The 27,176-nt window shown below is 34.2% G+C and overlaps 2 protein-coding genes across 4 annotated transcripts in view; both read right to left on the reverse strand.

The window, feature by feature from the left end:
- Positions 1 to 26,643, reverse strand: part of LOC108359383 (ATP-dependent RNA helicase ddx46) — a 33,254-nt gene extending 6,611 nt beyond the window's left edge. The window contains exon 1 of the mRNA XM_017611229.1: positions 26,465 to 26,643. Within this exon, the coding sequence (XP_017466718.1) occupies positions 26,465 to 26,471 (7 nt within the window). The 5' untranslated portion in view covers positions 26,472 to 26,643. The remainder of the gene's footprint in view (positions 1 to 26,464) is intronic.
- On the reverse strand, positions 310 to 26,646 carry Gyg (glycogenin 1). 3 transcript variants are annotated; one of them, XM_017611233.1, is made up of 6 exons: positions 26,465 to 26,646; positions 10,482 to 10,792; positions 10,105 to 10,394; positions 9,847 to 10,027; positions 3,335 to 4,213; positions 310 to 664 (listed from the first exon to the last, which is right to left on the reverse strand). In XM_017611233.1, the coding sequence occupies exons 1-6, from the start codon at positions 26,469 to 26,471 to the stop codon at positions 440 to 442; spliced, it is 1,893 nt and encodes a 630-aa protein (XP_017466722.1). In that variant the 5' UTR covers positions 26,472 to 26,646; the 3' UTR covers positions 310 to 439. The 3 variants fall into 3 exon arrangements, with proteins under 3 accessions (XP_017466722.1, XP_017466720.1, XP_017466721.1); XM_017611231.1 differs by lacking the exon at positions 3,335 to 4,213 and adding an exon at positions 9,512 to 9,559; XM_017611232.1 differs by lacking the exon at positions 3,335 to 4,213.
- Positions 26,647 to 27,176: the final 530 nt, after the last annotated feature.

Here is a 27,176-nt window from a genome sequence, read left to right on the forward strand (position 1 = left end):
TTTGTATGAGTATTTAAATTTATCTTAAGTGGTAAAAACTTGCAAGACATATTTTGGCATTAGCATTTAATATAAAAGATAAATTAAAACGTATGTAAAAATTAATAAAGTTTATGTCCTAAAAAAAAAAATACACTTTGCCGTGTGTGTGTGTGTGTCTCTCTACAAAAATATCTATGTGTGTGTTTGCGTATGCTTTGGTGTGTGTGCAAACAATTTGTTCATTGTGCTTGTTTTTGGAGCAAAACTCTTTGCCTTACTTTAAATAAAGGATGCTTGTATTAATGTGTTCTTTTTTCTTTCTATATATATATTTTTTTTCAATTAATGTTTCTTTGTATGAATATCATGTGGAGGACGTCTGTATTCTTTCAAATGTTAATGTTGTTTTTTTTGATATATAGTATATAGTTTTTTTTTTTTTTTAATTTATAAACTTTTATGAAGTACCAGACTTGTCCTCCTCCTTTGGCGGCGATGCGCTCGGCTTCGATTCCAATGTTTGCGTTATTTTTTTCCAAATATTGTCAAAGGAATCTTTGCCCGCATAATCGATTTGTCCGGCCTCCCAGCATTGACGACGCATTAGCTGTTCGTAGGCTTCCTGTTCGGGAGTGCGTTGCTCGCCGAGGCGCAATTGTGATAGAGCGCCAGCCAAACCAGCCTGGAGAGTGAGCGGAAAATGGAAAATGTTAGTTTTTTTTTTGGCAATTTAAAAGGTTTATGTAATTTCTAGGTTTCGTAGGTACTCGTATGTATTTACATATGTATATATTTACAACTTTTGGTCAAAAAATAGTTGCCAGCTTGTTCCAAAAATGAAAGGTATGTATATATTTAGCATAGATGTAGTTAACGTTATTTTTATAAGTCGGCAACTACTTTTTGACCAATCCATGCTATGTACATTTAATATTTAACATAAAACAATGTGCATATTAAATAAAACATATTGACGATCTTGGTTAGTATTCAGGCAACATAGAACAATTAGCTTCAAACATAAACGTGCGGGACAAATATTTAGGAATGGACTAAACGTATATTTTTTGTAAGACATATATTTGTTTTAGTGTTCTTTTAACGTTTATCTATAAGTGGTTTTTATTATTCGATTTTATCAATTATTTTAAGTTCCCTTAACACCAAAGCGGTCCGTCTCATTTACCTTGGGAAGATTACCCTGCTTGATTAGGTGTGTTTTATTTCTAGAAAAAAATCTTTGTGCGAAACCTACTTAAGTGCGAAAATTGGTTCTTGAAATGTGTAAACGAAATGTGAACCAAAAATGAAAATATGTATTATTATAATAAGTAACTATGTGCATATGTATGCATAACATGGCTAGGAGTGTGCTATCTCATCATAAAGCTTAACTAATTAATTGGTTATATGTGCGAAAATTTTGCTCAGATCCAATATGCTAATATGGAATTTCTTAACATGCATTTCGGGCTCATTCACCAATGCGTACTTATAGACCCAAAGCCAGAAGCTGATTATTGTATATTCCAATTTAATACCCTATTGAGAGTAGACCTAAGACTATGTTTTAATAAAATAAATCTACAACAAAAGATGAGAAAACTCGAATCCGCATCCACATCCTGAAATTGCTATGCTCAGCGCATAACAATTGCTATAACTGCAGCGTCTAAAACTTTGACGCCGAATATAAGCGTTATTTCGTCATTGTCACGTACTCAATAGTTCATAACAATAACATAGAAAATTATAATTATTTCGACGCTTAAGTGTTTACGGCAAACTCTTCGTAATTAAAGCAATTTTTATGTGATGAACTTTGTCATTATCGTGGGAATAGGGCCAAAGTTTCAACAAAAATCGCTAATGAATTTTCTCGTGTGCCTAAAAATATGCAACTCTTTCCCAAATAATTTTTTTTCTTCCATATATAACCGATCTCATTTAGCGCTTCTGATGCTTAGGCTTCTATTCAATTACAGATTTTTCGTGACCACACTTGAGCGTAGCGATTTCATCCACGGCCAAAAATCTGACAGTAGTGGTGTTCTGAGTACGAAATTTAGCTCAGCTGTTGCTGGCTATTTTTATATACTCACTTAGGCTAAATATTGTGATAAGCCCAAGTGTTGTCACATCAAAAATAATTTCCCTACCAAGTTTCCGCATAAAAGTTACCAAAGCGCTTTAATAACCAATATGAATATACAACCTTACATAAATAGATTAATTCTGCGACCGTTTAAGCTACCTTTTACAAAAGCAAATCCATAAAGGGTTTGACTGGCCGGCCATTTATTATCTGGAAAATATGGAGATTTAGACCATTTCCTTTGATCGCAATTCAAATTCTACTGAGGCGTAATGCAGGCTTTTTTAATTGCTGAAAAATGCTTAACTGGCCTTATTTCGAAACTGTAGCCAATCTCTGGTCTTTTTGGAGAAGGTCATCAATCAACTCTGGTTAAAGTGATAACTTCTGGTTGCAAAAGGGAATTTACTATCACCGATGGAAGAAACTATCATAGCACCATTAAATTAGTAGCAGAAACCTATGCACGAAAGTAAGCCAGTCTTATATGAAGCCCAAGACTTAAAGACCTTACTTGTGTGAATAAATAAGTATGTACAGAAATAAAAATTTCGCATGTATTGATGTTGATGAATTGTGTTCGAAAATATAAACAAATGAAATAATGTGACGAGAACACGATGTATTACAAAAATATGCATGAGCTAAGTGAGATGACCTTGAACTATAAAATATAATGAGCTTTTATGACAATCCAATTTACTTAGAATACAACATTTGACAAGATCACTGTGGACATGACTACTGACTTGACAAGCTTTATGACAATGACATGACTATTGGCTTTAAAATTTGTATGACAATGACATGACTACTGACGATGACTATGACGTGGAGATTGACAATGACACGACTTATGACATCACTAATGACGAAATGCAAAATGATTCAGAATACAATTTTTGATAACTTTTAATGGCATGACATGATCTTTGACATAAGACGGCATAAAACAAATGAAAGTATAATTTTTTGTATATGTAAAACTAAATAAATTATCCGATTTATGGCCCGTTTGTGCTCTAGGTCTAAGTTGCAAAAGTCTCCAAGTATGCAATTAAAATCCACCTAAGCCAAAGATTATGACATGCTCATGTAATTTTTTTTTTTGTTCTAATACAACTACACAAAATATCTTTTTTCCGATGTTTCAAACAACGTCGCAAATTTATTTACAAACAATCTACTGAAAACCCCATTTATGACTCTACTACGAAATACTTTACTTTTTCATACAATCGTGTCACGTCACTTTACCTCATCGTTTTTATTTTCATTTTTGTCTTTGTTTTTGTTTTCTCTTTCTTTTGTTTCATTCTCTTCCTCACTACGGCATGCTTGCTTATCTGTACTAGACCTACTACCGCTAACGGTATTTATATTCGCTGTAGCATCTGTATTCCTTGATGGCGTTACAGATGTTAAGTCTTTTGGTTTTTTGGCAGTGTTTTCGTTATGAACTTCAGCTTCATAATTTTTTTTTTTTTGATTCTCTGCTGGCATTTCAACATTCTCATTGGCATCGAAATTGCTAGTTGAAGAATTTGTACTTGGTGCTGGGCACTCATATTGCATATGGGATTCATGAGACCCATGGCTGTGATATTGTTCTATTGGCTTTTCTTGTTGTTCATGGTGATAGTCTTGTTGTTCTTGTTGTTGCTGTGGTTGTGTGTCTTCAACCCAAGCCTCTTGTTGGTTATAATGAGCCTCATTGTATTCCTGTGACCACTCAACTCTCAGTCCCTCATCACTATGCTGCTGTTCTACATCGCTGCTTTGCCATTCAGGCGTGGGTGCTGGCTCTGGTGCTGATAGCTGCCATTCTTGCTCGTGATGGTTTTGTTGTGATTGCTCACTTTGCGTATTTGCTTCATTATTTTGCTCACTGTCACTATGATCTCTGGCTAAGTTCTCATAGTAATCTTCCCAAGGATCACGAAACGCTTTGATCTTACCGAATTCATAAGAACAAAGCGGTGATGGGGGCGAATGCTCGTGTTCTTGGTGATGATGGTGTTCTTGGTGATGGTGATGATGCTCATATTCGTAGTGATGATGGTAGTGATCGTATTGTTGTTGTTTTGCTGGTTGTTGTTGTTGATAATGATAGTAATAATGCTCAATAGCGCCACACTGCGTACGCGAAGCATTTCGTTTGCGTTCGTTTGTTTTTTTTTTGTCATTGTATTTGTTGTTGGCATTTATATGCAATATTATTGTCGATTATTTTATTTGAGAGCAAGCCATGCCACGGTACATTATTTTTACATTTTTAGCATATGCCATTAACATAATTAAAGCGTGAATGCATTTCAAATAAATTTTTTTTTATATTTTTAAATCAAATATCCAATTTTGGAGTAATTTTTAATTTGTTTTAGGGATTTTTGTTTGCCATGTTTAGTATTAGAAAAATATAAAAAATAAATTTTCAGCTAAAGTTAGTACTAAGTAGTTAATAGTTTAAATAAAATAAGAAAAATTATGATTACAAAGCTATAACTAAACTAGCAACAACATGCAGAAATGCATTTAAATGCTTTTTTTCTTACATGTAAATACATTTTTATGACTAAATACAATTAGCACAGGGCAAGCGACGTTTCACCTGAATATGAAGCTGTACGTTTATTAAAAATTTTAATTTGAATAACGTCGGCTGTCACCTTCAGTTATAGGTAAGTATTTTATTCTATCTACGGGTTTTGATTGACGTAACTTCGTAGTTTGTAGTTCATTGAATTTTTGCATTACAAATGACCTAACAAGATTCTAAAATTCTTGTCTGTTTCCTTTGAGCTATGGAAATACAGGTTCCCTGTTGGAAAATCAACTACTTTAGAAGCAATTTAATAAACAATTTCCTCATAAATACTGTTAGTTTAAATTCTTCCTTTTATATTGTAAGCAACTGCCTTTATTAACATGGGGATATCCCAGGAGCAAGTCATAATTTAAACTACAGTGAAACCTCGATATATCGAAGTCGGAAAATTTGTATCTAAGGCGACAAACGATCAAAAATGGGCGAGGCAGTTTTAGGACTAAAGTTATCAAAACTCAGATTTTATTATAGATTTCGGCAAAACTCAACTTCGAGAGAGCGCAACTTTTTTTAGCAGAGGAAAGTAAATTTTTTAGTTATTTGAAAAAATTTGTGTATGCTAAAATATGTACATTAGACTACATAGCCTAAAAAAGGTTGTGGTTTTTCCGCCGGGATTACAAAGTTATATTTGAAGACGTCCACCAAAATATTACGGAAAAATATTAAGATTCACGTGAGCTGGACCGATTGGGAAATACCTCCACAAATGGAGTTTTTTATGAATAATAATAGTTTCTTAAACGACTTTTTAAAAAAAAAAATCCCTCAGACGACAAAACAGATTAAGCTCAAAAAATCTACATAAAAAATATTTAAAAACCTATCAACGGAATCGTAATAATGAGATTTTTGATGCTGTTTTTTTTTAACTTTAAACTTTTTAAAACTATTCTGATTTAGACTTATGGGGTCTCAAAAGAAAGGTATTTTCCCACTCTTTTTATTTTCGTGCAAAAACCAACAAATCTTAATTGAACTTGGAATGACGCTCGTTCATCCCACCTTTCTCTTTCATCCTTTCAATGAGTTTATTAGCAAAGAAATAAAATATACCTTTCCAATAATACCTCACAAGTCTAAATCGGAATAGTTTAGGTTCCGTTATTCAAGTTTTTCTTGTACCAATCTTTGAAAAAAGTTAAAAAACAGCATCATCAATTATTATGATTCCGTTGAAAATTTTTTTTAAATTTTTTTTAAATATTTTCATGCAAGTTTTTTAAGCTTAAACCGTTTAGTCATTTGAGGGGATTTTTTCCAAAAAAAAATCTTTAAGAGACTATTTTTATTAATAAAAAAACTCCATAATAGACTTTGTAATTCCAATGAAAACACAGTACCGTTTTCTATTTTTGTATGGGTGATGCAGTCTAACGTACTGGAGAGGAAGTAACCCGACCATGAACTTCAAATGGTAGCTTTCAAACTTTACTGCATAGCTGCGTTTTGTTAGATGTTCAAAAACATTATTAACATTGTCTTCAGCTTCAATAAGTTTGAAGATATGAACGTTACACTAAAGGACTATTTTCGAAAATGGACTATATAAATTTGAAATTGTAGATTTTATTGCTAAATATCGTATCACAATATACCCACCAGAGATGCGACCTTATAAATAGCCATCAAAAAAACGTTGCAGAAATCAAGCAGGCGGATACAAAACGATATAGCCAAATTTTTCTAAAGGCATCGCCTTCATCTTTTTCATTGGCTTTAGAATAAACAGATAGAAATCCATGTCGTATGGAGCAGGAGATGAAGTCTACTTTAAAGAGTTGACGTTTAGGTAGCCATTGGATTTCTTTATAAAAAGTGAACTTAAACCACAACTCGATTTTCGGTACAAATCATCAGCTTAAGCTCGTTTTTTTCAGTGCAAAAACATAATCTGAGCCTAAGTCGAATTAATTGGAAAAAAATATCTCAAAAATATTTCCAATTATCCATGAAATTTTCTTGTTTTAGAGAGCTTGCTTACTTAATAAAACAAAATATTTGCTATCAGCGGGGCCTTTATATTCGTTTTTGTCCAAAAATTTTCCTAGCAATTATACATAAGTAGGTAAATAAGAACACCTACAAACAAACATATGCATATCCACATACATATGTATTTTATCCTTAATCTATTTTGCAGTCATTGTATAAATAAACATGTCTATATGTATATGTAGTCGCTTTTTTGCCTTGGCAATCCGCCAAAATAGTGCTAGAATGATCTTACTTAAATGCATATGGAAAACAGCTAGAAGAAGATCGACAATTTTTCAAATCAACATAAAATTTTGAAATAAAAAATTTGTTTTGTAGTGACTGCGCCAATTATGCGTGGAAAATGCTTTGGGTGTGGCGGCCATGACTTGTTTTTAGGCTATTGCCAACGAAAATTAGACAATCACACCTACATATTAGCACATATGCATGTATATGTGGGCACTTGGTAATTTGTAACGGGTATATGGACACTCTATGAAGCAAAAAATTAGCAGAAATGCATTTGTCACTGCAGAATGGACGTTCCATTAATGTTGGTAAAATCCACAAACATTAATGCGAATGTTTTACTAAAATCATTATTTGTAGCCTCTTTTCTATATTTTTTTTTCGAAAGAGTACCAACTTGAAATAAATTCTGTTTGTGCACTATTTTCGATTGTTTGCCTATTCGAATGATGCGCTCATTGAAAATAAATATTTAAATTTCTAAATCAAATATTTACGCTAATCACTATGGTCACAAAAGCTGGATATTCTTCAAAAAGTGGAGGGCCAAAATTGCCAAATAAAATAAAAAAATGAGAAACAAATATAAAGCAATGAAAGCGAACGATTATTGCAATTATTTGTGTATTCAATAGCAAAATATTGGCAACGCATTAAATTGTTTACACACAAAACTAAAAAAAAAAAAGAAAAAAACAAATAAACAACTAAAAATTTTAATTGAAGAAAACCAAACAGCTTTTGACCTCATTGTGCGAATGAATGTACATAGATATGTACTTATGTATATTTTTAGTGCAACACGCTTACAGAATCGAAAGCAAATCATTAGCTATGTGTGCGCCGATCTGTGCTATTTAGTGAAAAGTCCAATGATGTACAAAGTGTTGACACCTATTTACTCTAAAAGTAATGAAAAAGGTTCGCACAGACAAATATTTGCTTAACAGCCAATAAAAAGTTGTATTAGCACTAACACTAGATAAAACCTAAAAAAAAGTTCCATGATTGTTTATTTTGTTTTTAGTAAACATTTTTGTCAGCATTAAAATTCTTTTATTTTCCCAAAGAATTTGTTGTGTCCGCTGTTGCAATATTTTTTTTTTAATATTTTTTTAAAGTGCAAATCCGAGACTAATATACAATAATAAATACCCTTAGAATTTTTTATTTTTTATATATATTTTTTTTTTGTTGTGGAGGAGACGTAGTCGAGAAGGGAGATAACGATGTAGAATTCGGACAAAAAATTATTGGAATGGTCCCCATATCTAAAAACAAACGGTCAAATCTCTAAAACCAAAGCTTTTGGTAGCTTACAACACGAGACATTTTGGCCAAACTCACCCCTATCGTAACTAAAGTGTCTGTCGTATGCAAAGGTTGACTCATCCAAAACCTCTCTTCCTATGGGCCGACCCCGCCGAAACAGCCCTTTACCTGGGTCCACCGTTAATTTAGCTCTCTAACAACGATTTGAAGCTTAAGTGAGGGATCTCGACAGGGATAAGTAGGCGCTAAAACAACAAACTACTCTTGCTAATAATACAAAAGAGAAGAATGGAACTGTTACAAGTAACGAAATACTTATTCGAGGATTGGTTAATGTTTTAGTCGTCTAGGTTATTTACCGAAAGGTGTTGTCCCGATGGGGTTAAATAAAACTAAAGGGCGAATTAGGTATATTATGTGCTTAATTATGGCCTCCATCCACTTTCCTTGGATCTGGTAACTTTGGTATAGGCACCTTAATTTTTATTCAATTCAACTTTACGAAATCTGAAACTTTCCACTAAGCGAAACTAGTCGAAATTTCCTCCAACCAGAAAATGTTTAAATCTTATAAATATGTATTCTGTCAGATGCTACGGGTATGCCAGATGAGGCGGGTATTTCATACCCCAGAGTTATCTGGTAGGTTGATGTGGCCACCTGTTTGGTATGTGCCATCGACTAGTGACATATGAAACTAAGTTTTTGCTTGTCGGGTTTTTTCACAACTAGTGAGGCTATTGCTGGAGTATTCGAGTATTGAAACACCAGGCATTATCGTCAGTTACAGTTTTGAAGTATTTAAAGACTTGGATCCAACATTAAGACCACCCAAAACACTGTACGGTAAAATCAACTTTTTTTCTTGGTATTGTGCCAAACCAATTTTTTTTTAAGTTTGAGTCATAGGTAAAACAGGGATTTCTATGTTTTTCGAAGTTAGCCTCCGAAATCGAGATATGGGCCTTCGAAGTTCGAAATAGGATCTTTGGTAAAAAATTATATTTAATTATTGCATGTAAATAACTAAATAACTTACTCTCAACAAAAAAAAAATAAACAAAAACAATTTACTCAATATTTCTTGGCATCGAAAAATATTATTGATATTGAAATTATTTACAACGGAAAAATGCATACCCGCTACCTTTCTATTCTAGTTTATATACAAATGCATATTGACTTGAGTAAACATAAAAATTTGCTGTACAACATTCAATTATAAAGCGATCAAGTGGATTGCTTTCTATTCTAAAAACTCTATATATTTCTAGGTATGTCTATTAGTTCAATAAAATTTAAAAAAAAAAATCGCATTGACTTACATATCTTACCACCACAGCTTCACATTCACTACTAAATCCTTGCGCAGACTTGTAAGGGAATTTCGAAAATGCGTTTTTAGACAATTATTTCAGAATCGGGCAACAAATTCAAACATAAAAATTAATTGAATTAATAAATTAAGTAATTAGTGTAGTAAAAATAAATTGAAAAAAAAACTGGCAAAAACAGCTGCATTTAAAATATTAGAAAAATGCGTTGAACGCTAGGCAAACATAAATAAAAATAGAAATAAAAATTAAAATTAAAATATTATTAAATTTAGCCTAAACTTAACTTTATGTATGTAAATGTGTAGTATTTTCAAAACACTCACCATATTATCGGACAAGTTCTGGTGAACATTATCACAGAAGATACTCCACCAGAGCTGTATCAAATCGGTGGCATGCGCATATTCTGTGGGCGTGAGTGCAGTGCGATTCTCGGAATTGAATTGTATAAGCCATGGCTTCAATTTGCCCGCAAAATGCAAAATCTTAATTTTATCTCTGAACCTAAAATGGCGTTAAGGAAAAAGAAATAATTTCATTCAAAATTATTTTCATAGCAAAAAAAACGAAACACTGCCTACTGTTTGAATGCGGGCAAATAGCAGTAGGAAGCGAATGCGGCCACATTGTAGATGAATGGCAAATGCTTCTTAATATCGCTGTGCGCCCAATCGCCAAAGTACAAATTCAATAAGCCCTGATCGCCGCCATCGAAACTGCCATTTTGCACAGCGAATTCTGTGATTTTGCCGAATGTCTCCAGGCTGGGACGATACACGAACACACCCGAGTTGAAGCAGTCGGGCCAGCTAACATCTGGTGCGGCCGACAGTTCCTCGCGCTCGAACAGCTCATCGCTGTTTTGCAGCACCTAAACGGGGAAAGGGAAGTGGAAAAGTAGATACATTTAAAAGTTTATTTTTCATTGCATAGCTCTCTCTCTCTCTCTGAGACGCACCAGTGTATCGGCATCGAGGAAAACGCATTTTTCGAATTGCACCAAGCGCCAGCAGTGCAACTTTGTGAATGTGACACCCAATTCGGGACGTGCGAGCAGCGCTAAATTGGCGGCATCTTGTGAGTCCAAAACATTCACCTCCTGCACAACATTGTATACATCCTGTAGGCGTTGGCGCATTGCCTCTGACACGGCAGGCGTCACCAAGACGGCCAACTGATGAGCGGTACCGGTGCGGCGCAGCGAATGTGCCAACACCAAAGCACCCAGCGAGTACGTGTCATTCGTTGTCAGCGTCACCCACGCAAATTCTAAAAACAAAGAATGAGAAAAGCGCACAATTAGGGTACTGCGAGGTAAATGTGGGCATACAGCATATACATACATACATACATATGTACATACGTATGTATAAAATTACTAAGAAAATGCTCGCGGCAGATATTTCAAGCTTCAGTAGAATTAAATTTTTCATTTGCTTACATAAAAAAAAAATTATGAACGCCTTAATGCATATCTATACGAATATTTATACTATGTACAAAATTAAAATTATTCATCATTTCCGTTGGCAGGTGGCGGCCGAGATGGGTAGTATTTATGTAGTATGTACACATGTATGTGTCTAGTAGCAGCAGCCGACGCAATTGTGAAAGCAGCAGCAGCGGAGCAGGATTGGCAATACAGCAGCAGTATTCAAGCGCAAATTATTTTTACAATATTTTTTTTTTTTTGTGTTTCTTATTTTATTAGTATTTTTGTATAAAGCACGGCGTCAAGAGCTTCAGGCATGTGGGCGTAAAACAATTAGCATTCCTTATTTTTTCTTGAATGCGTTTATTTCAATTACAAATGAGGCCATTGGAACCAGAGTAACCTAACTGAGTACTCTTGTGGTCAGCTAATTAAGTTTGGATACATTTTGACCAGTTTTGGTTATTTTTCTGTTATTTATTGAATATTTATAATTTTTTTTATAAATGCCTAGCATATTACATAACCAGCACCATATAAATTCACATTTCAAACTTCGTACAAAAATTATAAAAATTTAACAAACTTTAGCAGTTACACCCAAAAATTTTAATATTTTTATTGAGAAGTTTTTAAGTGCAAATTTCAAGACGCTAGTAAATCTCGTTGATTTTTAATAATTTTTTTTGCTGGCGGTGTTTCGTATTTTCTTCCACATAAAGTTTGCTCGACAATTTCTTTTATATATATACACTCTTGAGTCCCTAAAAACCCACGCCATTTCAATTTTTTATTTTTGTGAAATTTCAGTATCTTAAAGAATGTGCGCCGGATTTCGGAATTTTTTTAAATACTTTTTCGTACAAAGAGCCTAACTGTACCAAAAATTTATAGTATATCCAAAATATGAACCTTTTTCCACTCCCACCATATATGCATAGCGATTTCTCTTTGTAAGTCTCAGAAAAGTTCCAATTACAAAAATGCTCAAACAATACTTTGATTTGTGTCCTCAGGAAAGCAAAGCATCTTTCAGACCATTAAAGGAACGCGGCTAATTCGGAAACAGGAAATAATAATTTATAACACCAAAAGTTTATTCACCAGTTTCTTCTACAATTTAACCAGTTACCGCAACCGAAGACGATTAATTTCAACAATCTTTGTTTCATTTAGTTTTAGGCGCGGTGATTCTAGGCAGAGAAGCCTGCTCCCATTTCCGGTTTTGCAGACTGACGATACGCGGTTTTGTACTTTAAACGACGATATACATAAATTTAAGGAAAAATAAGCAGCAAATTTTTCTGAAAGTTTTTAGCAGAAAATAGTTTATAGTTTTTTCTTACTTTTAGGCTTTTACAAACAATGAAATTATTCTTGACTGTTAACGAATGTCTATTTAAATAATAAGTGAAAAATCGACTTTCTACACAAACTCAAAACAAAACACAAAAGAATTGTATACTTTTTCAATCCGTTTAATGCAGATTGCATACAAATATTTATGTATGTACATGTCATATTTCTCCCATAACTTCCTCCCTCTTTTCCCTACCCTCCCTGCGTCCGTTTTTTCCCTACCACTCTGAGGGCATCACAACGGACAGCTTAGTCGAGTCCAAGTGTGCCCCCACATGCGGAGGCAGCACGCTTACCTAACCTAACCTGACTGTGTAAAATAAAATAACTATTTTTTCTCAAAAAAAAAAAAAAATTGTGGCAAAATTTCAGCCATATATTCTTTCTGAATCGTCAATGAAAAAATTTGTTCCGCTACTTTTTTTCTAAAACAAAAAAAGTATAACAATCCTTTGTAGCCCAATCACTTTTAGTATAATAAATTGCAAGAAGTAGCTCGGCCTTATGCCCTGTATACAGCTCTCAAGAAAACGGTTAGAAAAAATTGCCATTATTTCGTGTGTGTGTCCAAGGAATTTTGACATTTTTGATACTTCATAGCCTGTTGCCTCAAGCTTTCCTCAAGAAATAATGGAACGGGCATATATTTCTGTTGCAAACCTGGGTTGCCTTGTGCTCTTTTTTCACTAAAAACTTTAAAAACCGTAGTAGAAAGCGTAGCAAATTCCTTAAGAACTGCGTACTGCCTTAAGGAAATTTGACTCAAGAAAATTTCTTAGCCATTTCTTGTACGTCATTTTATATGGAGTTTTTGCTTTTCTTGAGAGCTGCATACAGGCCTTTACCGTGGATTTTTGGCAGATATTTTTCGTTGACGGTGTCAGTCATTTTCTTCCATACGAAATATGCTCAACGATCTTTTTACATGGAAGAAAATAAAATCAACGGTATGCCGTAGCTTAACCAGACGAAACTGACTGATACCGTCAAAAAAAAACGGAAAAACGAAGATACTTGCTGAAACTTTGACACATTTTATTTATTTTTTTTTTTGACCTACGATGAAATTTACATATTGGACCGCAAAAAATAATCCTGCTATTTGACACAGTATAATATACCTGTAATCTTTAATAAGCAAATCAAATTACAATTGACACGAAAAATACATAAAATAGATAAGCTCTTTCGTGGTAGTCTAAAAAAAAATGATTTTATTTAATGAAGGAAACGAGTATAATTTTCTCTGTACGATTACTTATTTTTTTTTATATTTATAAATATTATTATATATATTTTTGAGTGGAAGATCGACCTATCTCGAGTTCGAAAACGCCTAACCTCACCAAATTTTTCAACAACGTCTTATTTTAGAATTTTAGATAAATAGAGATAGAGCGTTCTTCAACCAAATTCTGAGATAGGGCGTTTTCAATAAAAGTCAGTCAAATTCTGAAGTAGGGCGTTCTTGCAAGTTTTCTGAGATAGGGCGTTTTCAAACTGACTGCTGACAGCCTTCGATATGTAAATATATATTTTCCTCCAGTATATTAGTTAATTAAAAGGGTTTAAGAGAATGGAAAATAGTACATTCAGTTAATCGGGAAATGTATAATCGATCGCTTTTTTACGCCCCCACCCCTCCCCCGCCTCGTCTCTGATGTTGGCTTTCCAATAATCCCCATGTAACCAACTTAGTTTTAATAACGCACCTGATCGACTTGTTTAGAAATTGATTTCCCCTCTTCTAAATTCCTATAGGATTATGGCTTATGCTTTAGATGAGGGTTAAATGTTTTTTCATCGTTCTAGTATTAGTTTTCAGTGCACTAAATTTACAAAACCAAAATGCATTTTCATGGAGCTGGGTTTAAACAAAATCAGATAAAAAGAACAAAAAATTACTACAACGTTCAGATTTAAACAAATATTTACTAATTTATGATTAATATGTTTGCAAATTTATTTACTTTCAATTTCAATATATACAAAATTACATTAAAACATCAGTCAGGTTACATACGTTTGCTGTGATTAGTGAATTCATTTAAAAATAATAAGTTTTACAAAGAGTTAAATGTTAGGCAAAAAAAGAAAAATTTAAAATCACAATTAGCGTTACATTTGAGGCAAAGAGCAAATTAAAATGTTTGTATTAAAAAGTTAATTCTGATTTAGATATTAAAAATTAAATTAAAAAATAAATACATTCTATTAAAAAAAAAAAACAGAAATAAAATATAGTAAAAAGGACATTAATCTACCTTTGTACGTAAAAAAATGCATTCAACGCATATTCCAATACGGGTGCACGAGCATGAATTGCTGCCACTACATTTACATGTATAGCTGCGTATGTGTGTGTGTTTGGGTGGGTGTCCGCACAACCGTTAACCAACGAACCAACTGCGCGCAATCAATCAAAGAATATGGCTTTACTGTGCTTGGTGGCGCTTGCGATTGCCTGAGCGTGTGGGTGTTTCTGGACATCAACAATCATGATTCCCATACAGACTAAGAGTCAGGGTTACAGCGCCTAAAACTGCGCTTTAGCGCTAAGTATGAGAGGACTGCTTCTGGTTTCGCACATTGTGTTTGTATGTATTTGAGCGCGTTTGCGTGTGTATGTACATATGTATGTATGTTTGCGGACTTTTGTGTTTGGTATTCATCAATTTTCACTATAAGTTTTAAGTAGGTAAATGTGTGGAATTATTACGAGTATTTGCGAGAATGTGTGCTTATATGGATGTGTTCGTGTTAATTGTGTCTGGTTTGTGAGTTCATGCGAAATATTATCGCACAGCCTAAAATAAAAATTAGATAATTTACGTTTCATTGCGTCAAAGAAAACTTTACAGACTTACCCTTGCTCATTTTAATTGATCTATTTTATATAACTTGTCACTTATAGCTGCATACATACATATGTATGCTATGTACGTACATATGTACATATGTATGTACCTAAATAGGAATATCTTATAAGTAGTGTCAAAATATAATAAAAATTTGCGTTTTATGGAAAAAAAATGTATGTTGCTTCAATGATATAAAGGCAAATGCTGTAACTGAACACTGGTCTTATAAATCTCAACCAGTTTTTCGATTTTCAAACTACCTCTTTAGTTCTTACAGTCATCCAGCAAGCCTTTACCTTCTCGTGTTACATAGAATTGAATTCAAAGATCTCTATGAATTTCCGGCGACATTAAAAACGCGAAAATATGAGAAACAAAAAGCTTCCTGGAATGAGAGATATCTACTTAGAGCTAAGGATTTTCAATAAAGGCTCAAACTGCCTACCAAGCAAAGTGGTTTTGCAGCAGACTATAGAAAGTAGGAACAAAAAAAAAACTATAAAGCTCAATTGGCGGAAAAGCAAGGGCCATGAAAATTGTATTTTGTAGCCGAAATGACATTACTCGCCCCTTAGCCTGGAAAATCAACGTTCTGTTGCGGAGCATTTGACCTCATTTTGAAAGAATTTATTTAGCTTGAGAACACCGTACCTGCCAATGTTTTTATTTGTAGCAATATTACTACAAATTTTTGGTAATAAAATTTAGAGAGAAACAAACAAAATCTGTGTATTTTTAGGTGCTAAATATCCACCGTCACATTCTGTCATTTTAGTGTTTAACATCTAGTAAATATACGAACAAATATATTGTATATACGAATATGCATTAGGGTGGTCCTTAAATGTGGAGAGGAAATTTTTACATCAGATTACCTAAGCCCGAACCCTTACGACGCTGCTAAGTACTATAATCAAATATATCACATATAAATTTTGGTCCCAATTGAAGTCGGTTAAGGCGTGTCGCACAGGGGTCAAAGTTCAGATTACCCTGTGACGACGTCTTAACCGACTTCAATCGGGACTAAGATTTATATGTGATATTCTCTCTTTAGTAGTATCGATTTTGGGCATTAAATGATAAACATATTCCTAATTTTTTGAGTCCTTAAAGGCATCTGGCCCTTGACCCCTTTGGGACACGCCTTAAGCGACTCCAGTCGGGACCAAAATTTAGTATCGATTTTGGGTATTAGATGAAAAAAAATTTAATTTTAATTTTTTGAGGCTCCATAGAGGGATCTGAACTTTGCCCTTGGTGCGACATGCTTTAACCTTCTCCGATAGGGATCAAAATTTATATATGCTATCTATGACAGTGGTGTTACCGATTGAAGAGGTGAGACTAAAAAAAAATGTTCATTTCATTTGTTAAGGACCACCCTAATATACATATACAAGAAGTATTTATACGTGCATGTGTATTTGAAAAGTCAGTATGGCGTGTACGAAATTATTTACGTAAAATAAATTTAGAAAGAAGCTAATATTTTAGAGGCAGCTGCTTTAAAATGGCAATTGTCCATAAAATTGGTACTATACTTTTTAGCATGTATATTTATGTACATATGTATGTACTACATATGTATTTGGCTGCGGGCACTACAGTGGCCAACTCAATAATGTGTATTTTGTTAAGAAAACAAGATGACGAATTTGTTTACAATAACTTTTGTTGTTATTTTGGGCTAAATATTGTTTTTCATAACACGATTTATTTTTATAATAAAACCATACCCAAGGCATTAAGGTAACGAAGAGAAAGAATTGGAAGACGGAAGAGTTGTAGTAAACAATTAAAAAAAAATAAAAATACAAAATAGCAAATGTTAAATCCACAAACTTCTCCCAGTGCATTTCCACATTCTCAAGTTACACAAATTTGCCGCCTTTGAAATCTAATATCAGCCAATACATATGGATGTATGCGTCCCGAAACGCTTACTCTCTGAAACCTTCCCTACTCTTCTCAAATTACTTAAACCCAATGCACATTACACAGACCTCTCTCTCTCTCTCTGAACTTTAAATGTCAGGTAAGGTAAACAAAATTTGACATTTTAGAATAAATGTAAACAAAAATCAGCTCCAATGCTTCTCCCGCCTGTTCAATATGCCTTGACTTACATAAGTTTTATACTATGTATGCTACTCTTTGATATGATAAAATGAGCAAATCTGCCCTTTGCAATAGGCTTTTGCGCACAAAAAACACCCTTCTCTAGCTTACCAAAGAGAACGTCCAGTATTTTAAGAGTATGCTATAAGATAAGAGCGCTAAATTTCATAGTTGAGCAGACGCTTATGACAACTATAAGATAATATACTACAGACCAGTGTGACCACTTTGTAAGTAATTCCTCAAAAGGTGTGGAATTTCGGGTGCGCTTGAGTATTTTTGGAGGATTTTTATTTTGAGGAATTTCCTCTCGATATATTTGCAGACAACAAATGCAATCATGTTTTACTGAACGGAGTTGTTAAATCGCGCTATAAATTTTTGAAAAAAAAGGTTTCCGAAATTTTATAAAGACCGAAATACACCACACAAGCGGCTTATCAAACATTCTTCAAACCTACTTTTCCCATTTCGCCATACACCACGCAAACATGACTCGTTCAAGTAAAGATTTTTAGTTGCTTCCGGTTCACAATGTTAAATTGTTTGGTTTCTTCGTTTTTTCTCTCTTGCATCCTCATTCGGTGAAAACTCCGTTGCGAATGAGGCGATTTTACCATACATAACGTAAGCTCTTTGATCAAACGTCAACATGGCGGCCAGAAAATCAAAAAATTTTGATTTTTGTTCACATTTTCCTCAAACGGCTTGTCAAACCTTCAAACAACCCCATACGCAACATAAATAGCTTTAGATCTGCATTTGCTGCCAAATATTCAAAATGTTATCGATAATTTTTTTCATTCCATCGTTATATTTTCAAGTTATTTTGAACTTGCAAAATCTCGATAACAAATGGAGAGAAGAACATATTCACATTGACTTTTCATTAGATCCAGAAAATTATAGAAAATTTTTTGAAGTACCAATTGAATTGGAGAACGTAATTAATTTTTATACTAAGTAGCCGTAAATAGTATGTAGTACATAATAATCATATCTGTAATAAGAAAATGTTGAGTAATGTATTCGGATTTTGAGGATTTTTCATTTGTTTTTGAGGAATTTGGCAAATTTTTGTGGCAACACTGCTACATACGTATGTGGGTATGTATGTATGTACGAGTATGTATAAATTTGCATGGCCGCGCTTGTAATACGAACAAGTCTTTCAAGTTCAATGCAAACCACAGTAGACACTTGTGTTTTACGAACAATTCAAGTGTGAAAATATGTGGTTCCTGCTGTATTTGTGAACATTGGTATTTATACGAATACTAAAATGTACGTTTTTAAAAATTATCAAAGCACTTGACCCACTGCAGTGCACAAGTACTTAGCTTCGAGTTGGAAAGTATTGTAAAGTACTCAAATTATAGCTAATAATAAGTAAGTTGTCATTTAAAGAACAGACCCAAGTGCTTTCTTATATGAATAGCGCGAGTAGCTAATTAGCTATTCAAATGAATGAATGAAATCTACTGAGGTTTGTGATGCAGTTGAAGTTGGTTAAAATTCTTTTTGTCGTTCTTAAATTTTTTGCTATAGGATAATAAGAATCAAGGATGGCGTTCCTGCGCGTTTAGTTTGACGAGGACCATAACTATTTAGTTGATAAAAAATTTTAATTTTTTTTTAATTATTGGCTTCAAGAGAAATTTAAAATAAAAAAGTCTTCCAATAACTTTGCTTACAAATATTGCCTATCAAAATGGACAAGCTGCCACGAAAAATTTTAAGTAAACAAAAAATTTGTTCATTAAAAAGGCTCTGCATTATTGGAGCGGAGAGCATTTAGCAAAAGGTACAATGAATTAGCTCTCTGTAGGTCCAATGAACTGGCAAGGTAGATCACTGTTAAGGAGTTGTCGCCGGGTAAAGAAAGTGTAGAGGCTCGATTGACCACATTGGGTCTTCTGCTGGAGAGGTGAAAGTTGTATCATCTAAAATATTAAAAATTGAACAATAACTTCCCATAATTTGCATGCATATAATGGTATCTTGTACAGTACTTTCGACCTCTATTACCTTTACAATAGAAAAATGTACCTTGAGTAATGTATGTATGTAAGTAGGAATCTGCACAATATCCCAATCGAAACGTGGCTACTAAAGGTAAATTTTTCACACTATTTAATCGGCAGTTTCGTATTTAATAGCCAGCATATGGGTTTTTAGGAGACCTATTTGTCAGGAATTTCGTCGCCAAATTTCACATCTTTTTGAAACAATGCGCACTAAAAATTTTATCGCAAAATTTCAAAATTAAAATTTTTACTGTCGCCAAGTGTGATTTAATGCATAATGACATATCAAAAACAAATGGATTCGGCCTTGAATTTTATAATATTGCAGCTCATTAACATGTTGACATGGCAGGCAATATGAAAATGTATTTGTTTATTTTTAATTTCATACGAAAATGCACACATCTGACCGTAATTTATTTTAAGTGCTTCTGTGAAAAATGTTTCTTGGCTTTGGCTACAAGGATGTTGTGCGTGACAAAAAGTAGAAAAAACCTAAGCTAAATCATTTTATAAACGCAAATCGGAATGTGTTTAATATTTTCCATGCGCGGGTCGGAATATTGAAAATTTAAAAATTCAAATAAGTAATTCAGTGGTTTCCAATTAAAATTATTTTTAAATCATTAATATTGACCATTAATTAGCGAATTGTTGTTAGCAGGGCAGGCGAAATGTGGAGCATTTCTAGAAACATGATTTTTTGAAAGTTGGATTTTACTCGACATGCCAACGCGCTCATATTCACGCGAACAATGATCGATGAGTAGAAGGATAGAAAATCTAAAAAAAAAAATTCTGAAAAAAAATAAAAGTAGTTCAGAAATGTCTGCCGCTAATTAAGGTCTCATGCATTCCATATGGCTGTGCATAAAATGGGAATAATAAAGTGCATGTGCAGCAGTATACATACATATGTACATACTATAGTATGTATGTATACGTATACATATATGTTTTCAAGTAAAATTATATTTAGCTTCTACTGCTAGAGGAAGACTTGCCTGCAAGACTTCAATGAACTACATACAGCACGAGCAGGCAGTAAAGCTCTGCGACATTTCATTGCCGGCAACGGAAACCGGCATTGCTGGTAATGCGGCAACAGTTGCAAAAGTTTTTGAAATCGACTTTTAATGCCGGTCCTATTTTTGTTGCTATTGCTGCCGGTGAGGGCAATTTCGCCGGCACCACGTATGGATACATATTCGTACATATGTAAGTAAGTACATTAGGGTGGCCCTCACCCCCTAAATTATTTTTCTATACCGAAATAAATTATTTCTCCGATTGAAAAATATTGATTTTCAAGAATTCTGTACCATTTCCACGAAAAATTTCTTTTTTTCATATCAAATACATGGAAACATTTTTTGATTTCGAAATAAAAACACAGTGGCGTATTTTTTCGATTTATTTACTACAATCCTGGGGGGGTGAGAGCCTTAAAATTTGAACTTTATGTTATTCCACATGCATTTTTAGACCACCCTAATGCATATATGTACATGCATGTGCGCATATGGAAAGACAAGGGACGACCAAACGTGTTCCCATTGACTGCATGTGGTGGAATTTCATCCCATCCTATGGCTGTTTTTTTTTTTGCTTTCTTATTTTTTATTTTATTTATTTTTTGTTAGTTTCAGTTTGTCTGCTATTTTTCTCGCTTCGCTAACTTGCCACAGTTGCATATGTACATGCATATGTAGTACCGCGCGTTGCAACGGTCTTCGATCGTCGATCTTCGCTTGTCAATGCAGGGGCGAGGGCGATGACGATGGCGCTGGCGGAGGCGAAGGCGAAGGTGCATTGCTAAAAATACACAGAAACAATGTTTTCTGAACTGCGTTGTAGGCGCACAGAGGCACTGACTGCCACATTTCACCAGTTCGAGTGCATTGGCGATTGCATATATATGTACATACAACACGTACGTACTATCTGCTTTTGCATATGAGTGCCTCGAATATGCGAATTGGTACATGCGCTTTAATGTCAGCAATTCTTTACTGTCTTTGTGCCATTTCCAGTTGGAAATGCGAGTGTTTAGGCTTTCTTCACTGTGGTTCATGTTGAAGTTATCGGAAGAAAAAGCATCAGTAATTTAAGGCACAGTGCCCACCCTTTAATTGATCAACGCTTAGCTGGTTTCCCCTCCCTCTTAAACCAATAACCCAGTTGATTAAAATTACTGTGCAATTAAGTGAACATCGGCTAATTGATACCACAGATAAATAGATAAAATTCTGTACGATTTCTCATAGCCAATTAAGCGGAGGATACTGTAGTAAGGCCATTGAATAATATAGTTGTAAAAGAAGCAATTAATTTTTGTGGCATAAAGGATACCTAAACTAGAACCACTTAAGTGAGTTAGACCCATAAGCGGTAGATCAAAACAAAACAAAAAAAACACATTTTGTAGAAGATTTCGCAAAAAAAAAATTTGTGCTGGCAAAATTTTGTATTTCAAGTCGATGCGCAATTAAACGGATGGCCTTATTGGTATAAAATTTCAATAGCACTATACAGTCTTATAATAAGGAGTCACATAAGCGGTTCAATCAATTAAGCGGATTCTCCTGAAAAGTGTTTTTTGTATGAAATTAGCTAAAGTGAGAAACTTTTAGAATTTTATTCACTGTTCAATTAAGCAAAAGGAATTTAAGTGGCTGAGGACAGCACTATAAAAATTAGGATCCTTAGTCAAATGCTCACTTAAGCGAATGCTTAAGAAGAAAAAAGTTTACCAAAGCTGTACTCAACCAAATAACTTTTTTAAATGAGAAGCATCTAAAATACAACCCTTATATAAGATTTGACAAAAAAATCCAAAACTAACTGCTAAAAAACGTGAACGACTTAAATTTTCTTATTGACGCAGAAATGCTTCTACAGCAACTCGATATGCAGAGTTTCTATAAAATCTGAAACTTTTAAATCGATTCTATATACCTGATATTCTCTTATGCGGAGTAGTGGAAGTTAAAGCAATTAACCGATTACGTTTTTGAGCGAGCTGCAAAAAAAAAAATTTACGTGTTGGATACAATATTTTTTCATGTGTCTCTGAAAGAATTATAAGTTTCAAAATTCGAAAGGAGATCAACAAATTTTCAAAACTTTAGCGAACATCTGCGCCAACGTGTCGGAATTTTTACAAGCGAAATGGATTATAAATTTCACATACACGTTTGCATCGCCACCTCGGCATGAGAATATTCATGTTCATGTGCTGCGTGAATTTACGTTGACAGTGGGCGTATTTCAAATATACTCTGAAATAAATAAATTAGAAATAAAAGAAGCTAATTTTCTTTGCCATAATTTAGCCAAGAAAAACATTGCTGCACATCACACTTTTTGTCGGGATCAACAAGAAAGATTTGCTATAAAGTAAAATAAATCTCTCGAAGATTTTGTTTTCTTGTTTTTACAGTATAAATACTGAGTAAGAAGATGAAAATATAAAATGTGTATATTTTTTAGACACTTATTTATATATACAATACAAGAACAACAGCTGAATATGCTCAGTAATATTTTTTCTCTGCTAAATTTAGTTGCAAAGAAAGCAAAAAAGCCTTCTTAATGCCACTAGCCAAGCGCATCGTTAGCGAAAACCGTTAAACTAGCAGCTTTGGAAAATTCGGAGCACAACTGAACAGCAGGTGATTTTGCTGTGAATTTATTGAAATACCTTTCTGATGATTTCGAAATTTTATTTTTAGCATACTTATGAAATAATTTTCGCTGAATAAAAATCGGTGACAAATATCTACTTCAAAACTCAGAAAATACAACATTAACTTCCCGAATAAAGCAAATGAAAAAAACTACGTAAACACCTTACCAGGTATATATCATAAAAAGTAGTTTTGTCACCTTTTCGTTCAAGATCAATAGCTCACTCGAAACGGTGGCGGGTGGAGCGCTCAAATATTTGCGGGCTAGATCTGTCAATTTGTTGTTTGTTAGTTTACTTTTCCATAAATTGATAGGGTTTTTTATCGAGGGGGCCTTTAACTGGGCTTTAATTTCACATTATTTAATATCTACAAATTCTACACACAAGCCTTGGCTTTCGCCCTAGGAATATAAAATTCCTGGGAGGTTTCATATAAAACTTTTAGCAGAACTTCCTAGCGGGAATTTCTCTGGATAAATCCCTTATTCCGTTTGGAGCCTGGCTAGATTTCCGTAACAGATGTTTTCTCGACAGTGCCAAAACAGATTCTGGCATGTGAATCCCGTCTACAGATAATCTGTTCCGGCGCTTAATAGATTTTCTTATCCATGTTCTCATCCAATAGAATCTGGACAAGTTCAGGTGCTAGGCAGATTTGCTCTAGTAAGTTTACGTTGACAGCGCCAGCCTTCTTAATGCCTGGACTGGCTCCAGAGCAACAGCTTCCCTTTTAGGTGTGGGGAAGATTTCCGTAACTGGGATACTTTTTAGTAGTGCCTGGACTGGCATTTCCCTACAAAATCCTACCTGTAGTAACAATCCAATTGCCACCAATATTTCTTAGAAAGGCCATATCGGTCCATATGATACCAAACTTGGATAAGCGGTCTGTTGCTTATTAGGAAAGGACTTTTGTTTCGGCCTTAAAAAATATTTGGCCAAGTTTAACTGTTAAAAAAATCTGTTATTTTCGGTGCCTGAATAAAACCATGTTTGGCATCAGAACTGATTACCAAAAAAAATGCATACAGTAAAATGAGTAAAATGCCCGCCCAACCCATCCAACGCCGCAATGAGTGCCAGCTTATCAGTGAAAAATATGTGCATACCTATATTTGTATGTATGTAGACTCTAAAAACCTTCGAATTTATACATATTGCCGGCATTTGATTACAAACGCATTTATTTTGCTGCCGGAATGCTTATTTTAAACAAAAAACAGCAGATTAATCAAATAAGCGCGTACATATGTATAATAGGGTGGTCCAGATATGCATGCGAAAAAATTTAAGTCGATTGTTGAATTTTTTTAAGTTCTGTATAAAGTTTGAAAGTTTGGCTTATGTGGTTTTAATTAAATTTATTTATTTTATAAAAAAATAACTAAAAAAATGTAGCTTGAAAAGCTATGCAAATATTTAAGAAAAAACACAATGCACTCACTTTTGATCGCCAGTGTATATCGAAAAAATATCATGATAATAATAATAGTTTTTTATTTAATTTAATTTTTTTTTAAATCATCAAACCCCGTTTTTCTTCAGAAGACCATTTTTTATTTTTTTTTTTTTAGTTTTTGGGGGACCAATAAAAAATTATAAATATTAAAAAATGGTTAAACAAACAATTGGATAGTATTATTTTTCTGGTCTCCTTAGGAGAATCCGAGTTTGCTGATTGAACGCTTTGATCGACATGGTTTTTTTATTATTTTCGATACAGAACAATCCTGGGGTGAGAGCACCAAAATTCCCCCTTTAATTTGTTTGGCCCACCCTAATGTATAGTCATTGGGCGGAAAATATTGAAAAAAATATGAAATGTGATATGCAACCGCATGGAGACGCCGCATGGCAAAGAGAGAATGCAAGAAATCGAAAAATCAGCGCTTAAAAGAGCACACGAAAACACAAAGAGAGCTAATAAACGTGTGGTAAATGTCACTTTTGACATTTGACCCCACTAGCAGGCAGATGGCTGTCAAAAACTCACTTCTTTTGGGTGAAGCCAGAAGGGCGTCACAGGGAAAAGTCTCGAAAATGGATGCGTACAATTTCGCCTTAACAGCCGAGTTGTTATTAATAAAATTTTGAATTTAAAAATAGTATGGCGACAGAGAGTTGCGAACGCATCTGCTTATGTGTGCGTTCGTGTGTACGTTTGCACTAATGCACAGAGAAAAATTTGCAAAAACATAAATATAAATCATGTCAATGACGTCTAAACGTACTGAGGAACTTTGCAAAAAATAAAAACGCTTGAGCGCACAAAAAGAATACCTGTGTGTGTGTATGTATGCACATATGTAGTAGCAGTCAGCGGCTGTTGATTGCACGCTCACAAAACGCTAAATAAAAAAAAAAAAAGTTTAGAAAAATATATAAAATTAGAAAAGAAAAATAGTAAAATAATTGGCGCTAGTGCACGAGTATGTAGACTCTACGTTGTAGAGTAAGTAGCCTAAAAGAGCGAGTGCCATCGCTCAATGGCGCGGAGAGTATTAAAGAGGGGATTGTGGTATTTTGCGCCTCGCCATGCAGGCGGCAAAACGCTGAAGGTCACTAAAGGTCGCGCGCAGGGAAACAACCAAGACCAAGTAAAAATGCGTTGCTTAGACGTTTGTCAGGCGAAGGTAGGCAAATGTGGCAGATAGGTATTGGCAATGAAGGGGGCGGTAGAGTGAATAAAAAAGCAAGCAGATTAAAGTTTAAAAGTCGTAGATCGCACTTGATGAATCAATTAAGCAGCGGTTCGGCGGTTTTACGGCTTAATCAAGCAAATGCCGTAGGTCTTCCTTCACTGGTTAGTAGCGCCGGGATGGGTATGTGCGGTGGTAGTACGCAGGTTGGGGTACACGCGAATGTTTTTCTCACAAAATGTTTCACTTAAAAAAATTAAAAAATTATCAAAGAGTTAAACCTAAAAATATGTAATAAAATATATAAAAAAAAAATAAATAAATTGAGTAGTCTGCGGGCACACCGAACGATGAATGGCTGATAAGGAACGCTTCAGCATTTTTACGGGCGTGTGGACTGCAACTGCAATTCGGAATTTGTTAGGCAAGCGCAACTGCTAGCGCGTGTGGAGCCCAAAAGCCACAACAGCAGTTTGATTATTGCTATATTCAGTGCTAGTTTTTTCTTTAAATAAATCTTAACTTTTATTTCATTAATGCTAACTAAATTTCGCTTTGCTCAGCAAACGTATTTGTTTATTTAACTGTTATTTATTTCTTGTTTTTTTTTTTGCATATTTTTCATATCAGTTTTGCGATTACATATTCGCTTTTTAACTTTCTTCATTTTCATTTTCTTGCTTGCCGCTTATTCTTGTAATTATTGTATTTATTGCAGCTGATTGTAAATTATTAATTTGAAGCTTGAAACGTGCGGGCGTTTATTTTTTAATTTTTATTTTTTTGCTTAACGTCTTTTGCTCGAACTTACTGCTCATTTTGTATTAACTGTAGTTGTTGTTTTAAAAATAGAAAAAAATATTTTTTTTATTTAAATATTTCTTCTCAATAATGCACAAATTTTCACTTTTATTCAGCACAAATTTTTTTTTTTTTGTCGATTCTTGATAATTCACTGTGTTTTAGGGTGGCCTGCTTTTGCCCAACTGACTGACTGACTGATCTGTCTGCCTGTCTTTATGAGACCCGTTCTACTCAGTCTCTTTTCAGGCGTTTCAACTTGTGGCGCTTTCCTTTTTGCTTAGAGAGACAACGTTGCTGTTCCGTACACGAGCGGCGAGAAACTGATTCAGTGGTGTGCCGTTCGACTGCAGCAAAGCGCGTATAGCCCGTCAGCTATGAGTCGACCTCCCCTTTTAGAGCGTATTTTTATTTGGTCTTTTATTTTTTTCGTCGTCTTTTAATGTTCACTTTTATTTTGTTTCACATATAGTTAGTTATACATACTTTTATGTATGTATTGGTGCGTCGCTTTCTATCGAAATCGACTCGAATTCTTAAAGCACATCAATTTTGTTGCTGCTTATTTGGATATTTCTGTTGATTTTGCATTTGCTACTTTTATTGCTGCTACGAACACTACTGCGGTGGGGGGGCTTATTTTGTATTTTGTATTTTTGTATTTACCACTCACTGTGTTCGCCCACATACGGTGCGTTGTTGGCGCTGGTTGTGATTGGATC

Source organism: Rhagoletis zephyria, unplaced genomic scaffold (genome assembly GCF_001687245.7).
Source record: "Rhagoletis zephyria isolate East Lansing unplaced genomic scaffold, Rhagoletis_zephyria_1.1 Rzeph_scaffold_00381, whole genome shotgun sequence".
NCBI lineage: Eukaryota > Metazoa > Arthropoda > Insecta > Diptera > Tephritidae > Rhagoletis > Rhagoletis zephyria.